Genomic DNA, 14648 nt, shown 5'->3' with positions numbered 1-14648 from the left:
GCCAGGGCTTTACCACATTAAAAAACAACAACATTACAGTGATATGATATGGCTGCTATTTGTTCTAAGCATACCTCCCTCATGTCACTAGTCACATATTATAGCTTTTCCTGTAATATTCTTTGATTTTTATTTATTTATTTATTTATTTTTACTGTCCTAAATGCAAGAGCCAGTCAAGTTAATTACAAATAAGTGGGGGTTTTTTAGACACAAAGAGCTTAAAGCTCTCCAAAGCCATAGAGATACTCTCTTTCAATTCTTCTGGAAGGACCATCTACAATCATATTTCCTTTCCATTACACATTACTAAGTTATTTTTTCTTCCTTTTGCCTTCATGAAATTACACATTCATGTAAATTTCCTCTATTTAAGTCATTTCTAGAGGTCCACCAGGAAATAAGTTTGGTCTGAAATGGAGCTGAGAGTGGTTAATTATACTTTCCAGCTCCGGTCAGAAAGGAAAGCTCTTGGCCACTTGTTCCTCCCAACCACCCTGGAGGGCCTTGCAAGGGATCATCTCCAGAAAGGCTGCAGAATTCCACCCCCTAAGGCCTACACCTAGAGGAGCTGGCTCCAAATTAAACTCTTTGTTTAATAAAGCTAGCCAAGTCATTTCATTCTCCATGCATGTGGGAGAAGAAGAAGTGCCAAAGATTTTTTTCTCTCTCACAAGAAAACAGATCTCAACTTAAGGGCAATACATTATTAGGTAAGACCACTGTTATTCTTTTAGTAAGTAAAAGAATTACACACATTATAAAAGTTAAAGCTTATTTTTCAGACAACCTCAAGTCTGGTAGTTTAAAAGATTCCTTTGTTAGAAATAACATTTGCAAAGACAGTTTTATGATATAGAACATCTGTTTTTTTTGCTGCAGCTTTAGGGAAAATGCAACATTTCCCTTCTCATCTAACTAAAATTTTTTTTTACTAAGAGAATGGTCTATGCTTTGTTAGCCCTATTTTTTTCTCAAAGCAAATAATTTATTACCACTAAGTAATGATTGGTTTAATAATCACAGTAACATATGGAATGCTGGGTGTGCAGTGTTTGATAGCTTTTAATTTTTTGTGTTTTGGTAGAAAAAACTATTAACACAAAGCATGAAGTACATAATCTCAAAATAAGGACAGTCCTTTTCAGGAAAGGATATTTAGCAGTCTTACTGGTCATTTGTCCTTATTTTGGTATAGATTAATAAAAATTTTGTCATGATTGGCATAAATCTGTTAACTGGAATTTGGGAATCACCGTTTTAGAATTTCAGGACACTTAAAAAAAACTTTAAATCTCAAATTCAGAGACTTTTGTAAACAGTACTACCAGGTGGTTTAGATATGTTGGTTCTGCAAACTGTTTCTCTCTTACTGTCTCTCCATCCCCATGCCTCCCACCATCTTTAGTCCAGGCTCTCATCAGCTTACCAGTTCTTGCCTCATTTTTTACATTAGCCTCCTAACCTCATTAATCTCCTCATCATTATCCTGGTGATCTTCTAAAGCAAAGACCTTGTCATTCCCCTTCTTAAAAACTTTAGTTTTCATTGCAATCATTTAGCCCAAGTTAACACACAGAGTACTTCACCCGTCATACCTTTTCAACCACTTCCTACAAACCCTACACTTTATTTAGCGGCTTACATAACAGAGAAGTTTATTTCCATTTTGAAGTAAGTCTGGAGGAAGGGTATCTAAACATAGTATAGTAGTGGCATGGTGTTTTCAGGGTCCTGGACTCCTTTTATCTTTGTTGCACCGTGCTAGCAGATGATGTGTTTCCTGAAGTTTTCTTTGTGGTCCAAGATAGCTGATAGAGTTCCAAATATGACATTCACTTTCCAGGTAGCAGAAAGAAGAAGAGGCCGAAGGGCAAAAGGGCTCCCCTTATAGCCAAGCCAGTTCTCCTTAAACAGCCTTCCCAGAATCCCACCTAACAGTTCTACTCATATCTTATTGGCTCTATCTGGCTGCAAGGTAGTGGGAAATGGTAGTCTTTGAGGTGGTGGTTACTCTCCTGAATTAAACTGACGTGATTTACTAGGAAAGGAGAGAATGGATATTGGGGGCATCTAGCATTCTCTGCCATATATGTCTACAATTTTATGAAATTATTGTACATACTTTGTAATATTTTTACACTTACCATTTTATTGTAGGTATTTCACATTTTCTCCTACATTAATGTAAGGACCTTATACTATTCCATTGCATTAATATACCTTTCTTTTCAGCTTTAGAGTTTTTATTTCTCAAATGAAAATGAAATACTGACCAAAATAAGTGAATGTGAAGAACAACTTTACCCCAAAAAATTTGAAAAGAAAATAAAGCTATGTCTATGAAGGTTTTTTATTTTTTATTTTTGGTTAATTCCTTCACCTTCTCCACCCAGCCCTTAAACCCCATCCTTTCTGATCACTGTCAGTCTGTTCTCTGTAATATGCCATTATTTAAACAACCAATCCTCAAACCTGTATTTTGAAATTGTTGGGCTAGCTTTAATTTTTGACAATGATAAACAATTCTGTGAAAAATTTATAGCTAAATCTTGAAGGGCACATCCTTGAAGGTAATCCCAATAAACAGAATCACTGAATTAACAGGTATATTTATTTTAAGGCTTCTAATGCATATTTCCAAAATGTCTTCCAGTAAGATTTTACCACTGGCCTTGCTGAAAAGTGTCATGGATTTATCCTTTTTTCCCAATTTAAAAAATACATAAGGTACAAAAAGTATAAAGAATAATTTAAAACATATCTTGGTTATCTATATCTATATATATAAAAGCCTAAGCGACAGTTCGACTGCTCAACTGGTAGCTACTGTAAAAGGAACACCAGGGGGGAGACGCTCAACGCACAGGCATGGAAACATGGAACAGACTGATTAATCTCAGAGGGAAGGGGGAGGGGGAGGATGGAAAGAGATTAACCAAAGATTTTATATGCATACTAGACCCCAGTGCATGGATTCATGCACCAGTGGGGTCCCTTGGCCTGGCCTGCAGGGATCAGGCCGAAATTGGCAGTCCAACATCCCCCGAGGGGTCCTGGATTGTGAGAGGGTGCAGGCCAGGCCAAGGGACCCCACCAGTGCACGAATCCGTGCACCAGGCCTCTAGTATCTAATATTTAGTTAAACTAAGAGCCATTTTTTAAAATGGTATTGCTCAAATGATCAAATACCTCCTATCCTGAAACTGATTAATCAGTAGAGACCATGACCTTAACCATAACTCAACTCCTTTAGTCACCATGATCAATGTCATTCCCCTATATAACCCATCCTCTGAAAGACAGGTCTTTAAGCAAATTTGCTCACCTGGGACTCTGGGTGTGGTGCCAGTTCCTCAACTAATAAACTTTACTTTCTTGCTGGAAAAAAAAAATTGTAATGCTCAGATCTGACTTTCTCCACAGTAAGCTTGCTGAAGTGAATGAATCATCACATATTCATTGAATACCTGGGTTTGAAGAAAAATCCTATCTAATAAAAGAGTAATATGCAAATTGACCATCACTCCAACACACAAGATGGCCGCCCCCATGTGGACACAAGATGGCCGGCAGGGGAGGGCAGTTGTGAGTGATCAGGCAAACAGGGAAGGGCAGTTAGCGGGGACTAGGCCTGCAGGGAAGGGCAGTTGTGAGTGATCAGGCCAACAGGGAAGGGCACTTAGGGGGGACTAGGCCTGCAGGGGAGGACAGTTGGGGGTGATCAGGCCTGCAGGGGAGGGAAGTCAGGGGGGACCAGGCCTGCAAGGGAAGGCTGTTGGGGGACAGCAGGCCTGCAGGGGAGGGCAGTTGGGGGGGGAGCATGCTTGCAGGGGAGGGCAGTTAGGGGCAATCAGGCCAGCAGGGGAGCAGTTAGGCATCAATCAGGCTGGCAGAGGAGTGGTTAGGGGGTGATCAGGCTGGCAGGCAGAAGTGGTTAGGGGCAATCAGGCAGGCAGACGAGTGGTTGGAAGCCAGCAGTCCTGGATTGTGAGAGGAATTCCTGACTGCCTGGGCAGTCGGACATCCCTCAAGGGGTCTCAGATTGGAGAAGGTGAAGGCTGGGCTGAGGGACACCCCGCATCCCATGCACGAATTTCGTGCACTGGGCCTCTAGTTTAAATAAGAGAAGATGGCCGAAACCGGTTTGGCTCAGTGGATAGAGCGTCGGCCTGCGGACTCAAGGGTCCCAGGTTCGATTCCGATCAAGGGCATGTACCTTGGTTGTGGGCACATCCCCAGTAGGGGCTGTGCAAAAGACAGCTGATTGATGTTTCTCTCTCATCGATGTTTCTAACTCTCTATTCCTCTCTCTTCCTCTCTGTAAAAAATCAATAAAATATATTTAAATAAATAAATAAATAAGAGAAGATGCCTGCCCTTAAAGAGCATGCATTGTGAATAATGATGGAATTATTGAAATAAGCACATAACCTCCTGAGGTGCCTTTACAGATGTAATTATGAATGTAAATATGCTTAGATTTTTTTAAAAACTTATTTTATAGCCACAGCTGTTGCATCTGAAAAGATAACAAGCAGTATTCAATACTGCATAATATACTTAAGCAGAGTGTGTCTATGGCTAGTATCTACCCTTCCTGCTCTGAGAATTAATAAGCATTAAGGTTTATAGTAGTCAAGGGGAGTGTCATCAGGGCAAGGGAGTTTGCACTGTGAGAGCTATTTATGTTAATTAATATTTTCTTTTTCTTTCTCCCAGATTTGGTATTAGGGGAAAGAAGTTACATTTCTCAACTTCTTATGTTCATAAAGCATCTTCCATTGCCAAACCCCCTAGCTTGTGTTCTATGGAAAAAGAAGAGGAAGACTGTGTAATTCTCTCTGAAGGAGTAATAGAGGAATACTTAGCATTCGACCACACGGATATGTGAGTATTATGTTTTTTAAGCTTTTTTCTCATCTCTTACGTATTAATCCCTATTTTCACTAAAGTATACTACTAATATTACCAATAATTGTCATTTTGTTGTTGTTGTTACATCTTTTCCATTACTTCTCAGGTATCCAGAGTTCATGTGCTTAGTTTATATAAATCCCTGCTGCTGCCACAAACCAGATATCCTGGTGTGTTTCCCTCCTGCACATGTCATTTGCCTCTTCTTGACATTAAACATTTTTAAATGAGTTAATTTTTTCCTCCACATTAATTTGATTTTACCCTTTGTAAATTATCACCAGCAATTCATGGAATCACTGAAAATTTTTAAAAGAGCTGTTCAAGAGGTGTGAACTTCATTTACATAAATCCTGTTTTAAAAAAGGTATATACAGTTTATATAAAAATCTTATACTCAGCACAGACTTTATAATTAATAATGCTTATTTATATCTATTCTTATTGTAGTCTGACAATAGTCTTGTGACATAGATATTATTTACCCTCTTTACAGGATAAGTGAGAGTCAGAGTAGTTAAATGATTTGTCTGAGGAAAAGCTAAAACTAAAACCTATCCAATTCTAGGTGCAGTGTTCTCTTCACTATTCCATGCTACCTCTCTGAAACAACCTCTTAAATTATTCTTTTAGCTTTGATAGTCACAGCAGCATATCTGGAAGTGAGAGAATTTCATTTTAGGCTATGAAGGTTTGGTTAGGTCTAGTTAATATTGTGTCAAATGATTCTGGACTTTTCTCCCCATCTTATTTCCTACTGAGCCATGCTTACTCATGTGCTCAATGCACACATTCTAGGGCCAGCTAAACATAACCCAGATTCCTGTACATAATACCATTAAACTCCTCCTTGTTGCAAAAGAATGACAATTAGGTTCTTTGGTTTTCTAGAGTCTGCCCCCTTTCCCTTTATTTCACCTGGTGTGGGTCAGATTATCTACATTTTCTCTTCCTTTTTCCTTTAGCCAATCTTTTCCCTTGGTGCAGTACAGTATGTAATGTAACTTTCTCTAGATGGATGTATAATGTTTACTTTTAGAAATGTACATTGGGGGACAAAGATGTAGGAGACTTATTTTTCACCACATGCATACATTTCTATAATATGAATTTTTCATCATATGAATGTGTTATCTCTTCTAAAAAGAAATAGAGACAGACTTGACTCACTGAGAGTTTCTGGGTTACAGACACAGTCTCCAGAAGAGGCTCAGAGTAGCTTCCGGTGCTGTTGGGCTCTTTTTTCTTTTCAGGCAATTACCAAATGTTTATTTGGATTAGTACAAGTTTTTAAATAATCTGTGTGGACTCTTTCCCTAGCGAATCATTGCCTTAATTATGCAGCATAATCACAGTTACATGCACATCATTAAATGTCACATTAACATTAGTCTAAATGTTATTCAATTACAACAAAAGATTATTTCTGTATGCTTAGTTATCACAGCTTGTTACTCAATTGACAATGCTCATCTGTTTAAAGCTAAAAAATCAGTGATTCTCAGTCTTCTATTTCTTGTTCTGTTTTTGGGGCAAAGTAGTGGGGTGGGGGTAATAAGGGAAATGCAGTCTCCTCTGTTGAGAACTCCCTTAATTTACAAGGCACCTTAATACATGTGCTACATATGCTGGGCAAGGGGCAGGGAAACACGGGGTACAGATCACACTTCTAAGGAGCACAAAGGACAATAGTGAGCATTCAGTGAATAACCACTAAGTCTTCCCATCTTGCTTCTGTTACAGGGAAGAGGAGTTTCATGGAAAGAAATCAGAAGCAGCTACAGAGAAACAGAAATTAGGGTACCCTCCCATTGCTCCATTTTCCTGCATGAAAGAGGATGTCCTTGCTTATGTGTTCGATGAAGTGTGGAGCAAGGTCCTGAGCTGTATGGAGCAGTTGACACGCAGTCACTGGGAGGGATTTGCTTCTGGTAAGATTCTTTGTGAAAAAAATATAAAAAAGTAATTGTTTATGATTTCCAGGCCCTAACCAGTCTATTAGATTATATGCTTCATTAGTGCAAAAGACTCATATTCGTATTTCCCACAGAAACTAAGAGAAATTTAGAAATATTTGAGAGAAGCAGCAAGGCCTAGTCTATGATGACTGGACAGAGACTGTGTTTTCTCTTTGAATATAATTATTTGTGAGAAAAAACATGTACAAGTGGCAAGTACATCTTTAAACTGCTTTATTAAAGAATAATTCATATCCAACAAATCATGCATATTTAAAGTATATAAGTTGATAAGTTGACCTGTATATATGCATATGAAACAGCCAATAGAGTGAACATATCATCACCCCCCAAATTACCTTGCCCGAACCACCATCCCCAAGTGACAGTTAATCTGCTGTCACTATAGTTTTTGTTTTGCAGAATTTCATATAAATGGAGTCATGGTATTTACTCTTTTTCTATCAGTTTCTTTCACTCAACATGATCATTTTGAGATTCATCCATGTCCTCGTATGTACCAATCATTTATTCCTTTAATTGCTGAGTAGTATTCCATTGTTCCATAATTTGTCCATTTATCAGTTGATGGGCATTTGGGTTGTTTTTACCTTTGGACTGTTAGGTGTAAAGATGTTATGAACACCAGTGTATAAGAATTTTTTGGAAATATATTTTCTTTTCTCTTGGATAAACTTGTCTGAGTGGAATAGTTCAATTACATAGGTAAACATATATTTAACTTTTAAAGAATTGTTTGTATTGGTTTTCTGTGCTGCACAAAAAGTTAACAGATTTGTGGGTCAGAAGTCCAGGAACAGTCCTCTAATTGGGATCTCAAAAGGCTGCAATCAAGGGATTGACTGGGCTGAGTTCTCATTTAGAGGCTCAACTAGAAAAGGATCTACTTTCCCTTTTGTGTGTTCTTGGAAGGATCCCGTTTCTTGTGGTAGTCAGGGCAGCTTTCTTCTTAAAAAACAGCAAGAAAGACTGAGAACGAGTTTGCTAGCAAGACAGAAGCTAATATAATGTAACATAATAATGGGAATCACATCCCATCACTTTTACCATCACCTATTGGTCTAAAAAAAGTCACGGGTCCTGCCCACATTCAAAGGGAGGGGATTATACAAAGGTGTGACCACCAAGAGGTGAGCATCAGGGGAGACACCTTAGAGTTTGTCCACGACAATCCTCCCTCTGGCGCCCAATGATTCATGTGCTCCCACATGAAAAATACTTTCAACTCCCTTCCAAGGTTTCCAAGAGACTCATTATAGCCAGCACCCCAGAAGTCCAAAATATTACCATCTAAATCAGGTCCGTCTATGAATCAAGTGCTTGGATGTAATACATTAAGTAAAGCTACTGGGGCACAATTCCTTTCCATTCATACACCTGTGAAACTAAAGGTTATATGCATCGATATTTAAACATCTAACTATTCCATTCCTAGAGACAAGTTATCTGACTCCACACCCAACATACAGTAGTGGGCCGAGAAAGGATAATAGTTATAGACATTCCAGTTTAAAGGGTAGGGGTGGGAGGATGGAAAGTAAAAAGAGTCCAGGTCAATTCTGAAATCCAACTGGGAAAATATTGGGAGTTCATTAAGTTTCAAGGCCTGGAAATAATCCTCTCAACTCTCTGCTCCACTGCCTGGGCTCTTTGTTTCACTCTCTGAGTTATCTTTACTTTTTCATGAAAAGTAGCACATGTTTGCAGCTAAGTAGTCTTATCAGGCTGCTTCCTGCCAATAGAATTTTGGGGTTCTGACCGCCTTCTTCCATTTAGAATCTTTTGCCATCTAGAGAAACTGAGAATTTCCAAAATGGTTTACTTATGATTAATAATTTTTTCTTCAATATATCTCTCTCATCTCATATCCTATCTAATAAAAGAGAAACATGTAAATTGACCATACCTCTGCTACGTCCACCAGCCACACCCACCAGCCAATCAGGAGCGAGTATGCAAATTAACCTAACAAATATGGTGGCAGCCGCGGAGCTGGAGCCAACCAGAGGTTTGGGTTGCTCCTGGCGATGGAGGAAGCCAAGCTTTCCACCCCCTCTGGCCTGCCCTGGCCTCCGCTCAAGGCTACAAAGTTTCAATTATAGAAGATAAATATATCCCAGATACCAGGGCCTCGGCTTGGGTCACCAGGGGGCAGGGCCGGCCTGCAAACCACAACAGACCCCTCGCCGAGGCCACCCCATGCCCCAAGGGAACCCCCACCCTGATCCGAGACACCCTTCAGGGCAAACCAGCCGGCCCCCACCCGTGCACCAAGCCTCTATCCTATCCAAAAGAGTAATATGCAAATTGACCATCACTCCAACACACAAGATGGCCAGCAGGGGAGGGTAGTTGGGAGGGACCAGGCCTGCAAGGGAGGGCAGTTGGGGATGACCAGGCCTGCAGGGGAGGGCAGTTAGGAGTGACCAGGCCTACAGGGGAGGGCAGTTAGGGGTGACCAGGCCTTCAGGGGAGGGCAGTTGGGGGTGACCAGGCCTGCAGGGGAGAGCAGTTAGGGGCAATCAGGCTGGCAGGGGAGCAGTTAGGCATCAATCAGGCTGGCAGTGGAGTGGTGAGGGGGTGATCATGCTGGCAGGCAGAAGCGGTTAGGGGCAATCAGGAAGGCAGGCAGGCAAGCAGTTGGGAGCCAGCAGTCCTGGATTGTGAGAGGGATGTCCCAGATTGGAGAGGGTGCAGGCTGGCTGAGGGACACACACCCCCGTGCACAAATTTCGTGCACCGGGCTTCTCGTTTTATTATAAGCAGCAGGCATCTCACCTTCAACAATTTGATTGGAAATCTCCTTAGCTATATAACCAAAACTATCACTTAAAAGTTCTGCTTTTCACATGACTACAGGAGACCACTTCATTAACCTTCCTGCCGCCAAATAACAAGCATCTCCCTTCTTCCACCTTCTATAAATATATATTTGACTTCAGGGAGGAAGAGAGAGGGAGAAATAGGAACATCAACGATGAGAAACTTCATCAATCGGCTGCTTTCTGCATGCCCCCACTGGGGGATCCAGCCCGTAACCCGGGCATGTGCCCTGACTGGGAATTGAACCGTGACCTCCCGCTTCATAGGTCGACACTCAATCACTGAACCACACCACCCAGGCCCTTCTAATAAAATGTTCTTCATTTCCTTCAGAGCCCCTCCTCCAAATCCAGATTTCCACTAAGTCTGTTCAAGGCAATTTATGCGTTCTCCATCAGACTTCTCTCCAGCCTCTATCAATGAACAACTGAAAATGAACTTAAGAAAACAATTCATTTATAATAGCATCAGAAAGAACAAAATAAACTTAACCAAAGAAGTGCAAGACTTGTACACTGAAAACTACAAAACATTATTAAGAGATTAAAAAAGACCTAAAAAAATGGAAGGACAACTGTGTTTATGGATTGAAAGACTTAATATTGTTAAGGTGGCGATATCCCCCAAATAGATCTATAGGTTGACTATAATTCTTATCAAAATTCCAAGTGCCTGTTTTGTAGAAATGGACAAGCTGATCCAGAAATTCATATGGAAATGCAAAGTACCCTGAATACACAAAACAATATTGAAAAAAAAAGTGGGAGGATTCACACTTCCTGACTTTGAAACTTAATGCAAAGCTACAGTAATCAAAACAGTATGATACTGGCATAGGACAGACATATAGATCAATGGAATACAATCAAAAGTCCAGAAATAAACCCACACTCTATGTCCAATTGATTTTCAACAAGGATGCCAAGATCATTCAATGGGGTTAAATAGGATATAGGAACAACTGGATAGCCACATGGAAAAGAGAAGGAAGTTGGACCCTTCCTTGACACCATATACAAAATATCAACTAAAAATGGAAAAAAGACACACAATTAAGAGCTAAAACTATGTAACTCTTAGAAGAAAACATTAAAGTACATCTTCATGAGCTTGTGTCTTGAAATAATTTTCATGTTACTTCTTGAAGTTTGTTGAGCTATTTGCATCTGCAAGTTTATTATTTGGTTTGGCAGGGATTCTTAGATGTGACACCAAACCCATAAATGACAAAAGAAAAAATAGATAAATTGGACTTCATCAGAATAAACTTTTTGTATCAAACACATTATCAAGAAAGAGAAAACCACCTACAGAAAGGGAGCAAATATGTACAAATCATACAACTCATAAGAACCTCGTAGCCACAATATGTAAAGAACTACAGTTCACCTTGGCTGGTGTGGCTCAGTTGGTTGGAGCATCATCCTGTGCACCAAATGGTGGCGGTGTCGATTCTCAGGGCACTTTTCCAGGTTACAGGTTTGATCCCCGGACGGGGTATGTGCTGTAGGCAACCAATCAGTGTTTCACATCAGTGTTTCTCTCTACCTCCTCTCTCTTTCCCTTTCTCAGAAACAAACAAAACTACACTTCAACAACAAAAGGACAAACAACCCAATTGTAAAAATGGGCAAATAGCCTGACTAGACCTTCCTCCAGAGAAGATGAAAAATGACCAATAAGTACATGAAAAGATGTTCAACATCATTTAGGGAAATGTAATTGGTTTGAGGATTTTGGTGGGGTTTTTTTGAACCATGCAGGTAGTATGAAATTGGACTGCAAAGATGAGTTAAGCCTAGCTCCAGACAATTCTCAGAGATTATTTTTCACAGTACTGTTGCTGTGGGTCTGGAGATGGATAACATTCTGTTCTTTGCTCAGATGATGAGAGTAATGTTGCAGTCACCAAATCGGCTCCAGAAAGCCCCTGTCTGCTGAGTGAACCACAACCTTTGGTCTTACCTCGAGTGCCACAGTCTAAGGTGCTGTCCATCACCTCAAATCCGGTAAGCCCCATAGGGGACTATACTGGAGAACCTAGGACTATTCTTGCCAGAAGTTTGCTCAGTTATTTGCCTGAACTGTATTATTTATGACTTAATTTTTTTTCAGTAAAGTTATGTTTTTTTCACTATAATCCAGTGATTCTATGTATTGACAAATTTAATTTGTTTTAAAAATTAATAGCAAATTAGGGTTAAATTATTCTCAGTCAGCTCTTTTGAAAAGGCAGGTAAAAGCAGTGCAATCTCGACTCAACTATGTGTCAGCCTGTTCTGGGAAGAATGAAGAATATGATGAAAAGAGAGACCAAATCTCAAATTTTTTAAGGCCGTAACGTTCTGTCCTTTGAATTTTTTTAATTCCTTCTTTCTTTTTTTCTTGTCACTGCCTACTTGGCTTTTTTGTTTTTTCCCCCAAGTATTTGCATCTGTTGACTTGTTCCATACTTGGTGTTTTTTCTTGGGGTGTTTAGCACTTAGGTGTAAAAGGCAAACCAGAGAGGACAGAGAGAAGTGGTCTCAAGTCTATGGGCAAGCATAAAGATGGCCATTTCTTGCAGGTTGATGGGCCTGCTGATGAATCTGGTTTCATCCCTGTGTAATGATTATGTAGAACCAGTTTCTACATGATAGTTTCTCAGTGTTACTTGTGGCAAAAGAGTTGGGATAAAGGGAGCGTAGTGGAAAGGGAAAAAAAGGAAAGGACTCTAATCTTTGTGTGCCATGCTCATCAACCCTGCATTTTATGGCCATATCGAATATATGGTTTATTGATATACTGAGCAGATATTGTGCAGCTGGATTTATAAATGAGTTATTTAAAAATAAAATCAGCAAGGTTCATACCTCATCACATTAAAGGGTGAACCAGGTGAAATTATGTTCCTTGGGTGGTAATAAAATACTTCTACATGCTGAACTGGCTTGGCAATGGTTTAGGAAACCTAAGCCCTAATCAGTTAACTTCAATGGTTCTGGTTACTGATAAAAGTAAGAAGTGTTAATCCAAACATTCTTGAAAGAAAAAGCAAGAGGAAAATGTATGGCAAAGGAGATGACCAAACTGATGACCTGAGAGAGAAAAGAAACAGGACTCTGAGGTAGTGATGTGCGTCCAAGATTAAATCCTGCTAACATTGCAACAAGAGGATTAACTCCTTCCAGTAAACAGTCTGCAGAATTTTGGTTATCATTGAGAGCTGATGACTCCAGCTGTAGTGAAGAAAAAAGGGTTTGTGTAGAGTGATGGTGAAAAAAATCATGTTAGAATTTACCCTTATTTTTTCTTCTTTTAAGCCATTTAGTTGGTTCTATAATTACAATTTTGGGGGCAAAAATGGCACCAGGTGTTAGACTGGTGGAGTCAGACCAGACCTTGGTTCAGCCACCTCGGTACTTGAGTTCTGGCTAAGAAAGAATTCAGAGCCAAGATTCAAACTACAAGGTAAAGTTTATTTAGAAAGTCACAAAGATTAAAAAAAAAAAAAAAAGTGAGCTGTAGAAGGAATGGGATTAGGAAACAAGTTACGGAAGCAAAAGAAGGGCCCTGTAACTGGTAGACAAAATGGGCTTAGGAAAAAGAGACTGCGGCAAAGAAAACGCACCTGGGGAAGAAGGTGGGGACAGGCACTGGCATGCTCCCTAGAGAGTTGCGTTCCTTTTTTTTTCTTTTTGTTCCATACTTGTGTTTTCTTTTCTAATAACAATAATAATAAAGGTCCTCTCTGCCTTATAACAGTGGCTGCTAAGTGCTTTCATCTAGGTTGATTAGGCTTCTCCCACCTGTTGTCATTTAGGAAAAGAAAGAACTATGACCTTGTTGTTATCTTGACAGTGAACTTGGGGCCCCAAGCTGGATTATTGGCCAAGATATTACAAAAGTTAAAGCACAGGAGAAAAATGTATATGTGGCCTAATTTGGAAATAATAACTTTTGGCAAAGTTGGGAAACTAAGCAGGTATCTTCACCCACTAATAATGAGTAACATCTTCTTTTAACATGTAGATGACTCTCTGTCAAGCAACAGGTGGTCATCAGCCAAATGTCAATGGTCTCTTGGTTCATGGGATGCCTCTACAGCCAAGAAATCTCTCCCTAATGGACAAACTCCTGTAAGTGGTACAAAATTCTAATCGTCTACGGAGTTTAAGTAGAAGGAAAATCAGTCAATCAACATGTATGTATTGAGTAGCTACCATGCAATCAGACATCTTGGGAATAAAAACATCTAATGGAAATGGTCTCCACCCCCAGAGAGCTGATAATATAACTGAAGAGATAAGACACACACAGGTAGAAAGAGACCTAGCTTTATAGGGCATTTTTATGACTTAGTGCCAAGTGCGAGGTACCTAGAGTAAGTGTTAGGGCAACCCCAAAGAAGGAAGACATTCTGGTGGATAAGTGTAGATTTTGAACTCTTCCTTGAAAAATGGAGTTTGGATAAGCAATGAAAAGCAGTAAGGCTATTTTAGGTAGGGGAAATGATGTGCAAAAAGATTTTGAGATGGAAAATATTTTGAAGGACCATTTTTGCTATAGTAGGATAGGAGATAGGTCAGATGTTTTAATTGCTTTTTAGAGAGGAAGGAAGAGGGAGAGAAACATCGATGTGAGAGCGAAACATTGCTCAGCTGCTTCCTACTTGGGATCCAGTCTGCAATTCGGGCATGTGCCCTCACGGGGAACAGAACCAGCAATCTCTCGGTGCACAGGACAATGCCCAACTGAGCAACACCCACCAGGGCATCATGTCCTCCTTTTAAGAACACATTCTTGTGCCTGAGCTACATTATGTAACTTCTGAAAACTAGGTTACTTATTGAACAATTTTTCCTTTTGCACTTTTCTCCCTTGAATGTCTTTTAGTCTGTTTTTTACCCTTTGAGTCGTATCTCCCGGTACAGAGCAATCTTGATTTCA

General features: G+C 39.9%; 1 protein-coding gene across 4 annotated transcripts in view; it reads left to right on the top strand.

Moving 5' to 3' along the window:
- The window catches only part of FAM149B1 (family with sequence similarity 149 member B1), a 44991-nt gene that overhangs the window by 20184 nt on the left and 10159 nt on the right, over positions 1-14648 (top strand). For all 4 annotated transcript variants that reach the window (XM_008145387.3, XM_054729207.1, XM_054729206.1 and 1 more), the window contains exons 6-9: positions 4723-4890; positions 6661-6848; positions 11604-11728; positions 13731-13837. In XM_008145387.3, the coding sequence (XP_008143609.1) occupies positions 4723-4890; positions 6661-6848; positions 11604-11728; positions 13731-13837 (588 nt within the window). The remainder of the gene's footprint in view (positions 1-4722; positions 4891-6660; positions 6849-11603; positions 11729-13730; positions 13838-14648) is intronic.

The sequence above is a fragment of the Eptesicus fuscus genome, chromosome 17, assembly GCF_027574615.1.
Source record: "Eptesicus fuscus isolate TK198812 chromosome 17, DD_ASM_mEF_20220401, whole genome shotgun sequence".
Classification (NCBI taxonomy): domain Eukaryota; kingdom Metazoa; phylum Chordata; class Mammalia; order Chiroptera; family Vespertilionidae; genus Eptesicus; species Eptesicus fuscus.
Note: the sequence above shows the minus strand (reverse complement) of the source record. Positions and strands in the feature narration are given on the sequence as shown.